Source organism: Hydra vulgaris, chromosome 11, assembly GCF_038396675.1.
Source record: "Hydra vulgaris chromosome 11, alternate assembly HydraT2T_AEP".
NCBI lineage: Eukaryota > Metazoa > Cnidaria > Hydrozoa > Anthoathecata > Hydridae > Hydra > Hydra vulgaris.
In genome coordinates this window covers 25,698,785-25,718,715 of record NC_088930.1, presented here as the reverse complement: position 1 = coordinate 25,718,715, position 19,931 = coordinate 25,698,785, and the positions used below count along the sequence as shown (strand labels likewise).

The 19,931-nt window shown below is 26.6% G+C and overlaps 1 protein-coding gene across 3 annotated transcripts in view; it reads right to left on the bottom strand.

Moving 5' to 3' along the window:
• The window catches only part of LOC100214275 (TATA box-binding protein-associated factor RNA polymerase I subunit B), a 28,052-nt gene that overhangs the window by 7,058 nt on the left and 1,063 nt on the right, over positions 1-19,931 (bottom strand). For 2 of the 3 annotated variants that reach the window (XR_010641859.1, XM_065810575.1), the window contains exons 2-6: positions 19,514-19,613; positions 17,441-17,544; positions 14,638-14,842; positions 8,963-9,143; positions 1,334-1,566 (exon numbers count right to left, since the gene is read on the bottom strand). Coding sequence is in view for 2 of the 3 variants with exons in the window: in XM_065810575.1 (XP_065666647.1) it covers positions 1,334-1,566; positions 8,963-9,143; positions 14,638-14,842; positions 17,441-17,544; positions 19,514-19,613 (823 nt within the window). In the remaining variant the exon portion in view is untranslated. Of the gene's footprint in view, positions 1-1,333; positions 1,567-8,962; positions 9,144-14,637; positions 14,856-17,440; positions 17,545-19,513; positions 19,614-19,931 lie in introns of all 3 variants that reach the window. The other variant, XM_065810576.1, reaches the window with a different exon arrangement.

Sequence of the window (19,931 nt, the reverse complement as noted above, 5' to 3'; positions counted from 1 at the left end):
ATTAACATATTTCTAATTTAAATACTTAACTAAATATTAATTAGTAAATGATTACAATGTGAATATAAGTGGTTTAAATTTGTTAAATTATGAAATACTCAAATAAAACTAAAACTTTGCTATAGTTATTAAGTGCTTTGTGACTGTCATCTTTATTGTTTGTTGCTGACTTAATTCTTCTATTTTCTTCTTCTATTGTTTGTTGCTGACTTTCTGAGTTTATTATTGCTTTTCTGAATTTTGTCATTACTTTATTTATTATTACACTATTTCTATTTGTTATTACCATTCATTATTTATGTTTCATTATTTCTTAAAAATCTACAAATTGTCTGCCCAACCTATCTACAGCTATTTAAGTTTTCACCTAAATCTGTTGTCATTTATGTGCGTGTGTGCATGTGTTTGCGTGTACATGTGTGTGTGTGTGCATGTGTGTAAACTGAATAAAGGAAAGTGGTATTCACTCTAAACTAAGTCAGTAAATTGTTTTCATAAATAAAAAAGATGAAAAATTTGAAACAAATAAAAAATATTTTTTAATGTTTGTATAATTTAATTCAAAATATTATTTTTTGAATTAAATTATTATTATTTTTTTATCATTAACTTTAATGAACATAAATATTCGTTTAAACTCAATAACTTACTTTACAATGTCATAAAGTTCAGAATAACTAATATGATCAGCTTTGTTTTATTTAAATGAACTATTTGTTAAAAAATCTCAATGATTGGATATAATAATTTTATTCATATATAAAGTTGTTGTAATACTTTTCATTAAATGCATTTTATTGGAAAAAACATATCAAGCTATTTTTTTCAATATTCTTTAAATTACAAAAAAAAAACTAGCATTACAACTTTTTGATAAATATTATAAATAAAAGAAACTTAAGAAATATAGGAAACATAAAAAGTTTCGCTAAAAATGTGGTGAAAATGTCTGAAAACTGGAATAATAAGTGCATGAACCTTTCATGTCTAAAGCATCAACATGAAGTTAAGTGATTGTTACAACTTCTGATTTCCATAATACATTCCATTTGACATCTGAATATCTCAAAAGTAATAATCCATTGAATATCTAAAATCTTTACCCTATTTAATTTTTAATTTTTTTTTTAACATTAGAAGTATCATATTATCATAAAAAATAAAGTATCAATATATTTTTTTGATCAATTTTATTTTCTAATTATCATTAACAATCTTTAATAAAATTAATAAGTAAAATAAAAATTCTATATTAAAATATATAAAAATCTAAAATTTTTATTTTAAACAAAGAACAAAATAAGCTAACAGTTTTATAACATAAAAAACTTACAGTCGAATTCCAAGTCAACTATAACAGATGTTAATAATAGCTTTAACTCTTCATTTGAAAAGTTTATATTTAGTTTTAGTTTTTCAATAATTTTTTTTGCAAGTATGCTCATCTCATTTGCTGTAGGAGTCTTTCTTCTGCAAAGTTTTGTATCATCTCTAAAAACAAATTTCATTGTCTCCGGAAGGACAACTGAAGCTTTATGATAAGGAAGAGCTCCTTCATTTGACCACCTTTGAAAAAAAATGAATTAAAATTTATGTTTAAATTATAGTTATAAAGATCAAATTACTCTACAAATTATGAAATTTGTATTTGGGTGTAATTAATTATAAAGATTTAATCTTTATAATTAATTACACCCAGGAGTAATTAATTATAAAGATCAAATTACTCTACAAATTACGAAAGTAAATATTTAAACCCATAACAGCAAGTTACATATACAAACAAAAGTTATATTGTTATGTTATGGTGTTTAAATTTAGCCCTCACGGGCTAGGCCCAATATTATTTATAAACTTTGGCATATATATAATTCTGACATTGAATTAAAAACCTTCTTTTTATTTCTTTTCTTCTGTACAAATAAAAAAAAAAAAAAATGCAAATATTGCAAAAAATATAAGTTTTAATATATAAGTTAACCAGCAAACAAACATTTTGTTGTATGCACACACACACAAAAAAAACTTTTTCCAGTTCCTATAAACATTTGAAAAATATGAAGTATATTCAATTCACAATTTTTAATTCAATCCATGTAACAGGTTTAAAAGTTATATTGTTATGTTATGGTGTTTAATTGCTGTTATGGGTTTAAATATTTACTTTCGTAATTTGTAGAGTAATTTGATCTTTATAATTAATTACTCCTAGGTGTAATTAATTATAAAGATTAAATCTTTATAATTAATTACACCCAAATTTCATAATTTGTAGAGTAATTTGATCTTTATAACTAATTACTCCTGGTTGTAACTTGATGGGTGTAAAAGCAGAGTCACTTTCCATATATTTATATTGCATCCATTACCAATACAAATAAAATTTTAAACATGCATTTAAAACTTCAGATGATTGTCCTTTTTCACAACAGGAAGTACTTGCCTAAAGTTAAAATATAATTAATATTTAATATACAAAATATAATTAAGTTAAAAACGTTAAATAACAGTTTTAATTTATATAATATATAAAACATAAATAATATTTGCTGAATTATATTTTGTTTATTAAATATTAATTATACTTTTTAATTTTGGGCAAATATTTCCTGTTGTAAAACGAGGAAAAACAATTGATGTTGTAGAAGCATGTTTAAATGTGTCATATTTTATATTATCTCCTTTATATGAAACATTATAATACAATTAATGATTGCTTTATAATAATTAATCCATTTTTTGAAATGTTCTTAAGTTTAAGCTGTTGATAAATATTGGTAATTTTATGAGATAAAAAAGATGAATTTTAAAAATGTAGTTAATAACTGAAAAAATACATAACATGTGTACAGTCAAATTATACATATTTTATTTTACCTTGTTTTATTAAAAAATGAAAAACTTGTTAAAAAATCATCACAGAATAAAGAGAAAATATCTGATTCCATTTATTGAAGAAATAGGAATAGCAAGTGAAAATGTAAAGTATGAGCTGTTGACAGACGTTAGCAGGATAAAGGGCTTAAACAAATCCAAACTTAATGTGAATGACCTAGAATATAAATGATAAAATTTTAAAAGATTTTAGAATGAAGTAAAATCTAAGTTAAAGAAACCTCATAGACTTTTCTTAAGGTTCCTAGAAAACATCATAAAACGGCTTGATGAGGAGACAAAGTGGAGAGATTGTTAGCACAGGTGCAGCTTGGTACAGAGAGATTTGAAGAGTTAAAAAGATATAGAGGAGAAATCCAAAAGACAGAGAATTTCTGATCTTTAAGAATATGCACCTGAAGCTCTTGCACTGGTAACTATAAAATATGTAAAGTCCGATCTGATTTAACTAAACTTGCTTTTGTAATCAAAAAGTATGCATAAAAACGCCACAAAACTCAGGGTAGTTGTATATGCTGGTACCCCAATGTTATTGACCCCAACAGGTGCTTTTGCATTGCAGATTTATTTGACTTTAGTGAAAATCAATACCAGATGATTAGAAACATATCCAAATCTCAATAAGATACTTGAAACAAAATCTAACTCTCCTCAGCATCTAGTCATAACTGAAACATAATTAAAATGCCCTCTGCAAGATCGGGTAAACCACATTTAATTAAACATAAGTAGAATACCCTCTGCAAGATATAGTAAACCACACATCCATAGGTTTTGAAGTATTAGCAACATAGATAAGCTTTATTTCTGCCTCTAAAGAGATGAAATTTTTTTTTTTTAAAGTCTGAATTTGTAAGAGTCATTAATAAAGTCGGAGGGTCTATAAACAAAAATAGAGGAAACTCCACTGGCGCCCTGAAAAATAAATAACTTTCATTACAAACATGAGTAAATCCACCCAGATTATTCATTGATAATCATATTGTTTCGATTAATTCAAGAAACCATATTTCTCATTTATGTATACATTTACAGTAAAAGAAAAAACATTAGAGTTAAGCAAGACAGAAAAAACAATATCACAAATACAAAAAAAAATCTGATTTGTCAAGAATGTTAGTCTGAAAGATGACCAATTTTGCATTCTTATAACTTATTTAAAAACGGATCATACTATGTTTGAGTACAAAATAAAACTGATTGCACAAATCTCAAATAATAAAAAGTAATTCAGTAAATTCACAATAAACTTTTCAATTTCCAGATTATGAACAAATTTTAATAAACTTTTAATAAAAATATTAAAAATTGTCTTGAATCACAAAATTGTCTTAAATCACAACTCTCAAGTTTGATATATAGGTGTATCAACTGGAAGTTCCTACCTTTTAGAGCCAGAGCCAAAGTTCAGTAACATCCCTACAATTACTATTATGTTTAATGTAAAATCAGTTTACTGACACCGGTTTTACACATATATAAAGTTAAACCATCAAAATAAAAGAACTTGTCAGTAGTAAAAGAGAAACCAGTAAACCAAAAAGCCCTTGAACTTGGATTGCCACTAAAGACTGCACTGCTAGATCAGGTACATTGAACATCGTTATGAGTTTAAGTTATAAACAGGAAAATATTACATCAAGGCAGATCAGCTGAGGATATGTCCTCAGTTGATCTGGCTTGATGTAATATTTTCCAGTTTATAACTTAAACACAGTTCCAAGTTTAATAGAAAAGACTAAATTTATTTGCAGATGTTCTTTAAAAACTTTACTAAACAATTGACACATTGAATTAAATTTGCCAGCCAGTTTTTTAATAGCTATGGCTCCTAATTGAAATTATTCTAAATGAAATAATTAAAAAAAACCTAGCAAAACAAATGTTTTATTAAAATTCTAGATAAATAATTAACACAAAAACAGCAAAATATTAAAAAGATTTATATATCAAACAAAATAATTAAAATAAAAACGAAAAGACAAACGTTTCATTTAAAACTAAATATGAATACTCCAGTTAAAGTTTAACATCATCTTACATCATTCTTAAGTAGTTACTAGACTTTTCCGAACACGCTTCTTATAGTTAGTAATATAAAGCTTAGTTACAAAAGCTTAGTTACAAACTTAGTTACAAATTAAATATAACATTTGTTATAATGATTGTAATTGGTTAAAATAGAATCGCCTAGCATGTAATTGACTAAATGCGTAAAGTCTAACTTATGACGCTTAGTTACTGTTTAATTAAAGTCAAATTTAACTGTTTTAACTTAAACAACCTTTTTTTTGATAGCACAAAAATCAGGTAATACAACTTAAAACTATTATTTAACTTTACTAATTATTTTTTAACTTAATTATATTTGTTTCTGGTGGTAAACAGGTATTTGTTACTCAAATTCAGTTTGCTCTCTCATTTGAATTTACAATTTATTCTGACAAGTGGTCAGTCTCCTGTCCAATTGGTATATACAATGAAAATCAATAAAGATCAAGGTCAAACATTTGGTGTATATTAAGAAAAAAAGCGTGTTTCTCTGATGGTCAACTATATGTTGCATGTTCAAGAACAAGAGCATTTAAATGTTTGTTTAAATGTTTTCAAAATTGTTAAACATCTTATTCAAGGAATGATAGGCGAAAAATGTTGCACAAATATTGTTATATTTTCTAATGTTCTTAATTTATAGTCTTTAAATTTTTCATTTTAAAAATTCATAGATTGTGTAAGTTGTATGTATGCTACTACTTTAGTTATTAATTGTACTTTTTGTTTATTATTTATACTTTTTATTTATTTGAACATTATTTTATTGCATTATTTAACTTAATTAGTAAGAAACTCAATATTAGTTTTTATAAAAATCATTGCATGATTTTTATAAAAACTAAAATTGTTCCAAAAATTCAATATAAAATTTCAAAAGTTGGATTAACAAAACAACAAAACTTGAATGATTTGAAAAATCATTCAAAATAATAAAATTTGTTTTAATCTTAAATTCATTTTTTCAAATTGATAATTTTTTTTGAATGAGATTTTAAAGTTGGCTTTTTATTGAAGAAAATTTCAAAATTTCACGGTAGGTGACCTTTTTCAAAAATTAAATAAAACCAATGACTTTTTAGTTACTTTCAAACCAAAGTTCATTTGTTTTTTATATTGGAAACTGGAGATACCAAAAATTTAGCAAAAAGTAACATCCCTAATGTGCATATAACACTCAAGAAAAGAGAAAAGGCTTAATAAAGATCTCTTATAAGGCTAAGATCATTACTTTCTACTATTTTCTGTATCTTCTTAAAAACTTGAAATAAAGAATAAGTGGGAGACGTGTATCAGAACTAGCATGACCCGTATTACGTGTCTGGACTTTCTAGTTCTAAATAAAACAATTAAATAAAAACACTAGTTTAATTAAGTTCTAAATTAAAATGTTTAAATTCTAAATAAATAATTAAAATAAAAACATCAAAAAATTTTTTATTTAAAGTCTAAATCAGAGTTGTTAACAAGACCGAAAATAGCAAGACCAATTCCAAGGCCACATGTTCCAAGGCCAAAACCAAGATTAAACGTTTTAAGGCCAAGGTCAAGAGTTTCAAGGTCTATGCCAAGGACAAGAGTTTCAAGGCCAAGGCCTATGCAAAATTTTTAAAACCTAAGACTTAAATTTTGGCCTTATGTTAAGGTCAATTATTAACAAAAATTGTAGGTAGAAAGTGCTTTGACAATAAAACCACATGTTGTGAAATTAGACAAGGTTATGCTTAGAATTTGACCAAGTCAATAAGAAAATATATTTGGAAATATATGAAAGCCAAAAACAAAAATACATAAAAAATAAAGAATTATACTTAATGCTAAAAATTAATATTAACATCTTTTAATTAAAAATATGTTGATATTAGTTGTTAGCATTAACTATATGTCATAACCATTAACTACACACTAAGAAAAAGGTAGAAATTTATACTTTAGGGTAGGATTTGTGATATACCCATAGTAAGGTATAACTTTTTATTTTTTAAGGTAGAAAATTATATTAAAAAAATGATTTATCATATAACTTTCTATCTTAAAGGTACAATTTTCTAATCTTAAAAGGTAGAAAATAATACCTTACTAAGGGGTATATCACATATTCTACCCTAAGGTAGAAATTTCTACCTTTTTTTCACGTGTATCACTATATAGCCTATAAGTCTTTGTTACATTTTAGGAACATCAAAGTTTCAAGCAATAAATCAGACATACAATCTCTCATAGGACGCATTACCAATCTACTCAGACAAAAAAACTTTGACAATAACTGACGTTGCAGGGATGCAAAAAACTTGTCAAACATATATTTCTAATTTTTGAATATTGTTTTATTGTGTACAGTTTATTAACGAAAGCTCTTTTTGATTAAATTGTATAATTTATTCATTTAAGATTGATTAAGTTGACAATGCTAATCTGTGGCTGTAAAAAATAATTTTTTCTATAACTTGCAAAAAGGCATTTGTTTTTGGTAAAAGACTCTTAAATCTGAGGTGTAACATTATTTTTAGTAGATGGCAAAAGGTTTCCTGGTGTTCTTGGGCATATCTTTAATAATTAGGTCATCTAACTATCAAAGAAGGATAATTATCCTTCTTTGATAGTTAGGTGACCTTCTAAACTATTGCTCATTGGTTCAAAATTAGGATTTTATAAATAAAATTATAAAAAAAACTCTATTAAAAATACATTACTAACCACTTTTTAATAAGTTGAATAATAACAGATTTTAATAAGTTGAATAAAAACAGTATAAATAAAAAAATACAAAATACGTTATCGTAAATTATAATTTAAATATAATAAAAACTAATTTAATTCAAAAAACCTTTAAAATTCTGTTTTTAATTTTAAGAAAAATTCATGTGTTTTAATCTTTTTTTAAATTTTGAAATGTTTTAATAGAAGCAATTCAAAAAACTAATACGAAATGTAAAAACAAATCATGTGACTTAATATATGTAATAAATTTCCATTAACTAATCATTAATCATAACCATGTTATTAATTATTGTTTTAAAATGGCAATTTAAACCATGAAATAAAACACAAAATTAAGTTCTAAAGATTTCAAGTAAACAAATTCAACTATAGTAAAATTTTTAAAACACAAACTTGAAAGAAAATTTTGAATTTAATAAGTAATGGTGGAAGGCCATTGAAAAAAAAAAGTTTTAAAAGCAATTAAAAAAAGCTTTTCTTTTTTTGGCAGGCACTTTTTTCATGCGCTGGTAAAAACTTTTGCGGAGGTGTGGGTGAACACGAAAAGAATTAAGGGTAAAAGCGTTGGCCAAAGAGTGAAGACTGATGTTTTTTTAGACAGGTAAAGAGATGCCATTAAAATTTTTATAATTGAAATAAAACTTTCCTAGTAAAGAAATTAAACAACATTACTCTGTTGTAAAAGACCTAGATGCTGAATATCTTTTTATCTTGTTCAAGATATGACCAACAATTTAAAAAATAATGAATTTATCAAAGATAAATTTATTTTTAAAACTTATAAAACTTATTTTTGATGCACAGTAAATGGCTATCAATAACTTTTGGATTTTGAAAAACTTAGGTATCAAATCACAGGTAAAAACCATGACAATTAAAAAACAGTGAACTTTATGGTCTCTGCTTCTACCTGACTGGTTTTATATTAAAGTTAAATCTAGTTATTTTATGTAGTTAATTATTTCTTGTAACAATTCTAGTAATACACTCATTACACTAGTTACTAGTACACTTATTGTAATGGGTACAGTAGTTCACTAATTTTCATGGGTAAAAATTCCACACCTTTTAATGGGTTTTAAAACCTATTTTATAATTATACCATAATACTTTTTATTATTGTACCATAATTAAAAAGAAATAGGTCAATGTTTTAAAGATTTGTATAAAATGAAAGCTGATTTAAAGACAATTGATTTGGTATGTTAATTTGAAGCATTTACAAGTAATTTGATAATGTGACTTTGTAAAAATACACAATTGCAAAATTAAATATAAAAGTTTTAAAATATACCTCAGTAAATCTGTAATAAGAATGGGTTCTCCCAGCAACAAAAGTCCTAAATAGCAAAATATCATGGTATGTTTCTGTGTAAAACATTTTTCAAGCTCAGGATTTAAGTAATGTGTTTCATATTCTTCTTGTTGTTTTGAATGTTTCGAACCACTTCCTTCTAATGTTAAACTAAAATATCCTAAATAAAAAAACATTTATTTTTAAATTATTTAAAATTTTGATAATTGATCATTTGAAATTAATCAAAATTTAAATAATCAAAATTTTAATAGAAAAATAGTTTACCGACTGAAATAACAGGTTGGTATAAATAAATAAATACATGTTTACCACAGGTACTGTGTTTTGCCAGAATAGTGGATAAAGTTAGCAAAACACTTGCTCAGCTGTGCAACAAATTATTATATTAGTAATATTTTTTTAAATTAACATTCACAAGTTTTCTGGTGGAGTAGTTCATTGTTCACCATTAAATAAGATTTTAGTTTTTTCTTATAAATAGTTGTGTTTTTTTCGTCACAGATGATATTTGTAAGTATACTCCGAAGTTTAGGACTATAGAGGGATAATACTTGATTACCAAAACGATTGCTGGATCTTTCTGACATTGAGTAGTGAATTAAATTGCAAAATGACATTGGTGCTTCCAGAACAATAGATTTGTACATTATTAAAAGGACCTTGAAATATATTCTTTCTCTAATTTTCAGCCAATACAATTTGTTAAATTCCTAGTCATTCTTCATTAAACTTTATTAAATTCCTGGTCAATTTGTTGAATTCCTGAAGAATCATAAGAACGATTCACTCATCCATTTAGATAGGTATTCAAGACATTTTGGTATATCTAGGAACTATAATCTATCTAGGTATTATAAATAATTGGGTGGTTTTTAAAATAAACTTTTCATATGTGCATAGAGAGTTAGTTAACATTGCAAGATACCTTTTTTTAATTCAATCTTATCCTGGGGTACACAACCAATCCGTTAGAAAAAACTTTAAGCAAGACTTGCTAGCGCTCTAGAAGAAACCTATTTTACTCGGCTTAGGGTTGATAAGTTTAAACCAAATGGTTTAAACCAATCTAAAAAATATTAATTAAAACCAGGGTTGCATGGTTTTAACCAAATGGTTTAAACCATTGGTTTAAACCATGGTTTAAACCAATTAAAAAAATGTTGGTTTAAACCAAATTAATGTTTTTTTTAAAAATGATTTGAACTTACAACAGGAAACTAAAAGAGGGTTATGTTCACAAATAAAACTAATCTTCAATATAGATGATTTTTTTTGAATCCATGAGTTTTGTTTTTGTTTTTTCATAGAATAGAGTCCTCAGTGTTATTATAGAACAAAGCAGTAATAAATTAGTAATAACACTTATTTATCTGTTTTCTTCTTCAGGCAGTTTCTCCTTCAATAGGTTCATCAAGAAGCATTGCTTCCTGATGAACTTATTTCATCAGGAAGTTTTCTTAACAATATATATATATATATATATATATATATATATATATATATATATATATATATATATATATATATATATATATATATATATATATATATAGATTTATATGTTTAGCAAAAGTATAAGTAGTTATAACATAATTTATTGATACCACAAAAATGTCTCAAAAAACTGGGCGCAAATGTGATATGATTTGGTTAAAATATACACGAGTGACTGTTCCAGAAAGAAAGGGGTGTAGAGCAGTTTGTAATGCGTGTAGAAAAGAAATGGAAGGTCAAATTCAAAGGATGCATGAACATATAAAAAAGTGCAAGCAATCACAACCCCATGAAATTATGGATTCAATTGAAGATCAACAACTTCTTGAAGGTAATTAAATGAGTGCATTGTTATTTTAAATTTTATACTTTCCCTATATTGTAAACATATATATTTAGAATAATTCAATAAACTGCAATTTCATTTTAAAGGTAACTCGCCATCAACATCACAACAACAAATGAAAAGGTTCCAGCCCAATTCAACATCAGCTGATAAATATTTGAAAATTGATAAGTTTTTCACACGAACAAGCCTCAAAGAGAAAGATTTATTTGATCTGCAACTTGGTAGATTTATATACAGTACAAACTCTAGCTTCAGAACAGTTGAACACAAAGAATTTAAAAAATTTATCAATATGCTTCATCCAGGATACACTCTACCTAATAGAACTCAAATTGGAGGAGAAATATTAGATAGGGTTTACACAGAAGAAATTGAAAAATGTAATGTATTGAATGGGAAAATTGTAGCCATGTCTTTAGATGGCTGGAGTAATGTACATAATGAACCAATAGTTTGTATCTCTGTAATTACAGATAAAATTAACATTTTAGTAGAAACAATCAACACTTCTGGTCATTCACATACTGGTGAATATCTTACACAATTAGCAAAAGAAGCAATAAATTCTGTAAGACGTAAATTTGGATGCACAGTAAAAAGCTTTGTGACTGACAATGCAGCTAATATGAAATCAATGAGACAAGAACTGTCATCTGAAAAAGATATCATAACTTATGGGTGTGGTGCTCATATGCTGAATCTTTTAGCGAATGATCTTAACATTGAAAATGTGAGCAAGCATGTTATACAAATAATAAAATATATAAGAAATAATCATCAAGCTGGAGCAATTTATAAATTAAGCGGAGGAACAAAATTGCCACTTCCTACTGAAACTTGCTGGAATTCTGTATGTGATTCACTTGAAAAATATGTCAACAACTGGAGCATCATTTTCACAATGTTTGAAAAAAATAAAAAATTGGATCCTATGATTGGTAAAAAAGTAAGTGATATACAGATAAAGCGAAACGCAGAGGATTTATTAAAAATATCAAAACCAATTGCAGTAGCTCTAGATACGTTGCAAAGTGATCAAGCAAAAATAAGTGACAGTGTTGAAATTTTTAAAGATTTGATGAACAGTTTATCATTTTTATCAAACGAAAAAAAAAAAAAAATTGAATCTAGATACCATCAGACTGTCAGTGATGCTCATTTACTGGCAAACACACTAGATCCTAGATATTTTAAATCTAATCTTTCTGAAAATGAAAAGGAAGCTGCCATGAATTTCGCAGATAAAGAGTTCAAGAACTTGTTACCAATAATATTCAAATTAAAAGCCAAATCTGCTCCATTCGATAAAAGCTATTTGTATAGTGAATCTGTTTTAAAAAATGTATCACCAATAGAATGGTGGAAATCTCTTAAAATTGTGGATTGTAACATAGTGGATATTGAAGGTTTATTAAATGCACCAGCTTCTAGTGCTGGAATCGAAAGAATTTTTTCAACTTTTGGCCTTGTTCATTCTAAGTTAAGAAACCAATTGGGGGTAGAAAAAGCAGCAAAGCTTGTATTTATATATAGAACATTAAATAATGATGTATTGAATAATTTTGATAAAATATAACATTAATATTGATAAAGAATATAGTTTACTCACATAAAATGCGCTATGCTTTTTTTTAATTTAAAAGGGTAACTAAATACGGCATTTTTTAATAAAAACCTAATTTAAACCAAAAAAACCATGGTTTTTTTGTTTTTTTTAAAAAAACCTATGGTTTTTGGTTTTTTTCAAAAAAAACGGTTTTTTTGCAACCCTGATTAAAACCAAACTAATTTTTTGTTGAAAATATTAAAACCATTGGAAGTTGCTCTAGATAAGTTGCAAAGAGATCAAACAAAAATAAGTGACACTGTTGAAATTTTTAAAGAGCTGATGAACATGTTATCATTTTTATCAACTGATAAAAAAATATCAGAAACTAGATATCTTCAGACTGTCAGATAAAGATGCCATTTTTGTGTAATATGAGCATGCTCAAATTACCCAGTGTTTTTCTTTAAAATCACCTAGTTTTAAGTCTAAAATAACAGTGGTTTTAATTGCTTTTTGAATAAAACCAAAACATAGTAAAAATTTTTTATATTTTAACAATACTAAATATTTTCCTGCAATTTAAAAGCAAAAAATTTGAATTTTTATCGTTTAAAGGTTTGAGTTAATAAAATTGAAAAAATAACAAATTAATTTTTTTGTGGAAAACATAGTAGTATTGTTTGAATAAAAAGTGGCTTAAAATTTGATCTTTTAATGATAAGTTTTGTTAATAACAAATCATTATATTCCAAGAATTAGTTCTAATTGTCAGGTTGGTTTTTTTTTGCTTAATTAATGAAATTTTTTTAAGCTAATTTAAAGTGCTCATATTACCAAGTGGTCTTGGTAATATGAGCACTTTTGCTACTTTTTTAAAACCTCTATGTTTTTAAGAAAAAAATTTTGGGTGCCCAAATATCTAAGTGGACGATGAGTAGGGATCCCTAAAAATTATTTATTTGCAAAAATTTTGGATCAAGCATAATTATTTTTGAAATTATTCCAATTTTTGCTTAAGGTGTAAGGTTTTTATTTTTTCTTCAATAGCTTTAGATATCTTATGAAGCTTTGCTGACTTTTTACCAAAAATTTTAAAACAAACAGCACATAAATTGTTGACCGCCATTTAATAAAACTCAAGTCGTTGTGTACCAGAGTATGTCTAAAATCAAAATACGCCGGTATTTGATTAGCAAATTATAGCCTCTTTTTTTGAAAATGGCGGATATTTTTTAACTAAAAATTATAATTTTTTATTTTTGATTTTCATACATTTTTCCATTCCCCTAGAGGTTTTTACTATATTATACCAAATATTTATTTTCATATATACAACTAAGTATTTATAAAAAAAAATCTGATGTGGGGAGACTTCAAACCTGGCGGTCACTGTGGTTCATTGTGATATTGATAACCTAAATTAGGATTCTTTTTTTCCCTTAGACAATATTGTTGAGTAGTGCAAATTTTTTTTTAGTTTGAGCAGTTGTCAGAAGAATTTTGTCAAAGATTTTTTAAAGCAATTCTTATTTATATCACAAAGACAGTAGTTGGATGCAGTTACCATCTGTAAAAAATGTACCAATGCTGTTTAAAGTGAGTATTTTGTTGAGGCTTCATCTTTAGCCTTTATTCAACCAAGAACACTAAAGCAAGAGGGATTTTTAAGAAGTTAACTTCATTTAGTTGTTTTCAAATACTAACCATAATTCAATCTACCTGATCATCATATTTTTCTCAGAAGATATATTCACTTTTATAGATCATACTACCATGTTAACTTAACTCAGAACATTTTTTACTAAAAACATAACAAAGCTAAAGTTTCACTGCCATAAATTATTAATTAAAAAAATATGGTGTTTTGCCTTTAATTTAAAAAGATGTACCTCTTGATATTAAAAGTGAAAAAAAGTGGTTGGTCATAATTCATACCAAAAATCCCAATCAATAAAAAGATATTTTTATATTTTCAGCCATTAATAACATAATGATAACATAATGACCTTGTGGATAAATTTAACATATTAATTTGTTACCAGAATATCCCATATTGATTAGAAAGTTTTTTAAAATTTTGTTTTAAAAAAGGTTGATATTAATTCAAAATTAAATAGTTTACCTGTCAATTTTTTTAGGTCACAACTGGTATAAGTTTAGTGTTCATATATTGTATAAATATTTAATTTGTTATTTTTCTTATTCAATTTTTTATATATTTAACTTTAATCTCTTGTTATGAATACTATATGACTTAACCTTGCTTGTTTCTCCGTTTCTCTTCCTTTTTTAGATAACTTTTAGATTTTCTTTTGATAATATAGGGTGGGATGACTCCAATTTTTTTAAAATTTCTACCACCTTCATGGTTTACTTTTTGCAACTTCATGGTGGTAGGTTCTCCATCAAAAAAAGCAACTTTCATTTCTCGTAAATAAGCGAACCATAAATCACCAACAACATTCTAAGATTTAATTCTAAAATATTTAATTCAAAACTTATTTCTTTGTTAAAATAACTAACAATGAAATAATTATAAGTAAAAATTATCATTAAAAATTATAAATTAATAAACAAATAAAAAAAATTTGTTAAAAAATATTTTTCTTAGCCTATTATTTTGAAACTTTTAAATAATATCACATATATAATTACATATCACAAACCACAAGTACATCACCAATTATATATGTATCACAAATCATATTACTTATATAATAGAATGAGGGAAATTCAGGACCTATATGTCACGATGTTAGCCATGAATACATTTTTTACTACATTTTTGTGATATTGGGAACATTTGTTTTTATTGTTCTACAAAATCTTGGGAATTTTTATTGAAATTGTCTTTTTACTTCAAAAAAAAAAAAAAAAAATCATTGAAGTCATTTAAATCCATTGGGAATTTCACGGTATATGAGGTGCAATTGGGCTGGCTAGCACCTTGTATGTCTCTATCTATATGTGATGAAATTGAACATTATTTTTACTGTTGCTACATTAATATTTCTTTTTAATAAAATATTTCGTTTAATAAAAAGTTGAAAAGTAAAAATATAATTATTGAAATTCTTCAATTTTATAACAATTTTATTAACTTATTAATCTTTGTGTAAAAAAGAACAATGGACAAAACTCTACGACCAGCACGACTTTAAACATTGGTTCAGAATTTTCAAATTATTTTTAGACGTGTTACCTCAAGAAAACATTGACAAACTTAGAATTCTAACTAATTTTCATCACAGAATGTAACACCTATGATATTGCGATAAAAATATTGACTAATCTCTACATTAAACACTATATTTGCTTGACATTGCTTAGCACGTTGAAATAAATCAGGTGAACCATTTAATGATTATATCCAAGCACTTAAAATACTTGCCAAAGATTGTAACTTCAAACCAGTTACTGCATTACAATACCAAGAAGAAACAACTTTTTTATTAGTGGTATAGCTTCTAATAAAATCCGCCAATGACTTAGCGAAAATAGAGACATGACATTAGAGACAAAGCTTATGAATCTGCTCAAAAACATTCTGAAGATTATCCTCAGTTGATCAAAAACTTTTACAAAAAAAACCTTTTATCTGTTTCTAATGAGAATATAGAAATTCTCACCGCATCTGCTGCTATTCCTAACAACTCCTCTCAAAACAAAGTTTGCATTTTCTGTGAAATTCTAGATATAGATGTCCAGCTAAAGATGCTTTAACATGCCGTAGACCTGTAACAAGTGTGGAAGAAAAGGATATTTCTCTAATGTATGTCTTTCAAAGCAAACTAACACCCACTTAGCAACTGCATCTATCTTAAAACTAACATTAGTAACTACTACTAGTAGCGTAAACCAATTTCTTTAAAAGTTGCAATATCACAATTAACAGTCATTTGCTTAAATCAATAGCTTCAAAATCTTGCCTCTACAGTGCTAAAGACAGATAATTTATTACCTCCAAGTACAACACCTTTACAAAGATGGATTTATTGAACCTTCAACATCACGATGGAGATCACAAGTCGTTATAACAAGTAACAAAAGATCAAAAAAGTGCCTAGTCATAGATTATAGTCAAGTTATCATTCATTATACATGTCTTGATGCCTACCCTCTACTACTCTACGCATTTTTAAACAATTTTGCAGTATCAACACTTTAGTACCATTGGTTTGAAATTATTTTATCACCAGATCTCAATTAAACAAGTATACTGTATACAGTATACTTCATTTCATCAGCTTCAAATACAGCATACCTGTATGCTGTTTTTGAAGCTGACAGAGGCTTACATCAGTTCACGCATATGTGGTTTGGTGAAAGTAACAGAGTAGGTCAGTTTTAAAGAACAATGGACAATATTATTGCTGATGAGAAATTGAAAGATACTTTTACTTATCTTGATAATTTGACAATCTGTGGATTGATGCAAGAGGAATATGACTACAACCTCAAACCCTTTACCTACATCAGGTTCATACAAAATGTATGAACCTGATGTAGGTAAGGTATTCCTAATAAAAGCAAACCTACAATACGCACTTATTAAGTATTCCAACATTCATGAATCTACTATTTCGATTTGTCATCTTGCACCACTAACCCAAAACTCACCTACAGTTGAGTTGGAAACACAGAATCTAAGCTCATTGGAGCAACTTACTTCACACTAGTTAAAAGAATCAGATGAGACTGTTTCATTGGATATTCCTATGACATCCGGTGGGCCTTGAGCTACCGCATCCAATAAGGTTGAAACCGATGTTTTACCAAAATCAACTCAAAATCGCACAGCTCTAAATTGGTTGAAACTTTAAACAATGGACTACTTTAAACTTAAAGATTTTTATATATAATAAACAATAAACAACGCCAATAAAACAACTATAAAATAACCTATAAAAACGGTCAATTCCTATTCATTTAAAAAACAGTAAACAAATAGAAAAGACAGTTAAACAGAACTTCTGCATTAGAACTTTATTTATATAATTAAATGTTGCTTTGAGATAAATTTCATTTTAACAATGAAAAAACAAATATATATACAACATACCTTTAATTGAGCATCAAACCCCATTTTTACAAGACCATCAACTTGTGCTTTCATCAAATATTGATATCCTTCATAAATAACCCAAGTGTGTCCAACATTATGCGCTAAAACAAAAAAGTTATTACATGATATTATAAGTTAACATAAAGAAAGTTATTAATAAAGTTATCATATTGTATTCACCTCCCCAATGCTGAAGGGGTTACTCTCATCCAGTAGGCTACACTTTTTTTTTTTAACTGTAACTACAACCCTCTCTAATCTCAATTAGCTTCGAAACATGAACCTTGAGGAACAAGGTTGTGGTGCAAAGAGTTAAGTTGAGTGTAGTACTATCATGGATGTGGTGGGGAATTAACCTGAAATTTCTAACTTACAAAGCAAGTGTTCTACCACTACATTGTAAACGACCAGGGCTATGGCCGGGGCCAGGTTTGATAACACAGCCGCGACCGGGGATGAGTTTATGATCAGTGCTGCATTAATATTGATAGATCCTATAAAAATGTTATTTTTATTTGAAATTTATGATATGAGTTATAATTAAAAACAATACTTTTATAGGATCTATCAATATAAATGCAACCCTGGTCATAAGCCCAGCCGGGGCTGCATTAAAATTGATAGATCCTATAAAATATTGTTTTTAAATAAAATTCATATCATAAATTTTAATGAAAGATAACATTTTTATAGGATCTATCAATACTAATGCAGCCCTGATCATAAACCTGGCCCTGGTCATGGCTATGTGTTATCAAACCTAGCCCCGGCCCTAGCCCCGGCCCTGGCCCCGGTCGCTTACTACCACTACACTACTACTACATTACATTCCAGGACATTCGATTGTTTTTGGAGGATATCCCAGGATATTTTAGATATAGAAAGCCATTATTTTCTAAAAATATTTCATTTTCATTTTTTTTAGCAAAAAATTTCATTCAGTAATAGGGTAATCATAAATCTTTAAGGTAAATTTTAAGTGATACATCTTTGGATACATCTTTGGTGTAAAGATGAAATTAAATATTTTAGCTTGATTCAAAAAAGAAATAAAGCCTCATTAGCCCTTAGTAAAATACTTAAAATAGAAAGTTTCTATAAAGTTAAAGAAATGTATTTAGTAAAAAAATTTTCCTTTTTATGGTCATTTATATGCAAACAAAATTTATTTACATAGCTTGCATGAAAAACCTACAAATCTTAGTTATATTGAGTTTTTTTAAGATTAAAAATATATATAAGAAAACCTCAAATTAATACTTAAATTGTTTAACTTTCATTAATTATTTATCATCACACACTTTTAATAAATGGGTCAAATCATTATATTTCAACCAACGGACTGTGGGTCACCATCTCTGATTTTTCTGATTTTTACATATTGTTATGTGCATTATGTAGATAGGTTAAATTTGAAATTTCAGACTTCCAAGTACAACGGTTCAAAAATTATAACCTTAGAAACATGACACAGTGGCCCCCTTTGATTTACAAATGGTCAAAACAGACTACTTTAGAGCTGTTTAGCTTTTTTCTCGCTTTCAACAAGTGACTCATTTTTTCTAGAACTATTTTCTGGATAGTTTTCTTTACAAAAGTGGTTTTTATTAACTTGTGTTAAATTAGAAAAAAATTACGACCTCCTCAACTTTGGAAAAAATCCTAAAATTGTTAAAATATGCCAAAATGAAACTAACTGTATCATTATTCTATTCATCCACAAGTCTTTAAACATAAGTTTTCTGATTAGCTACTACTGTCTGCAATAAATAGGAATAGTATAGGCAACTAGTTGCAGTTTAGAACTCAAATATATGTTATGTGATAATGAAATTAAATGTAATGTGATGATAAAATTAAATGTAATGTGATAATGAAATTAAATGTAATGTGATGATGAAATTAAATGTAATGTGATGATGAAACTAAATGTAATGTGATGGTTAAATTAAATGTAATGTGATGATGAAATTAAATGTAATGTGATGATGAAATTAAATGTAATGTGATGGTGAAATTATATGTAATGTGAAGGCAAAACTATAAGTAATGTGATTTTTAAAGTCTTACGCATATTTTTTTTTCCACATTTTTTTCCAGTTCTTTGTTGAAGTTGACTATAGTAATCTTTTCCATAACCCATTTCTTGTCTTGCTTCAACTTGTACTTCCTAAATATTGTCATTATGAATAAAAAATATTGAAAACATATATAAGGTATATATAAAAATATATAGGTATATATAAAAATATATAGGTATATATAAAAATATATAGGTATATATAAAAATGTATATAGGTATATGTAAAAAAAACTTAATAAAATAGTGATGACTAAAGTTTACAGTGCATTTTTTGACCTGGTCTAGAAGAGAAGAGCATCATTAGAAGAATCAGCCTAAATATGAAAACAGAATTACACTGATTTATAAAAACGTTATAAAATAAGTTAAACAAACAGTATACACTGAGTTTTGTTGTGTTAAAAA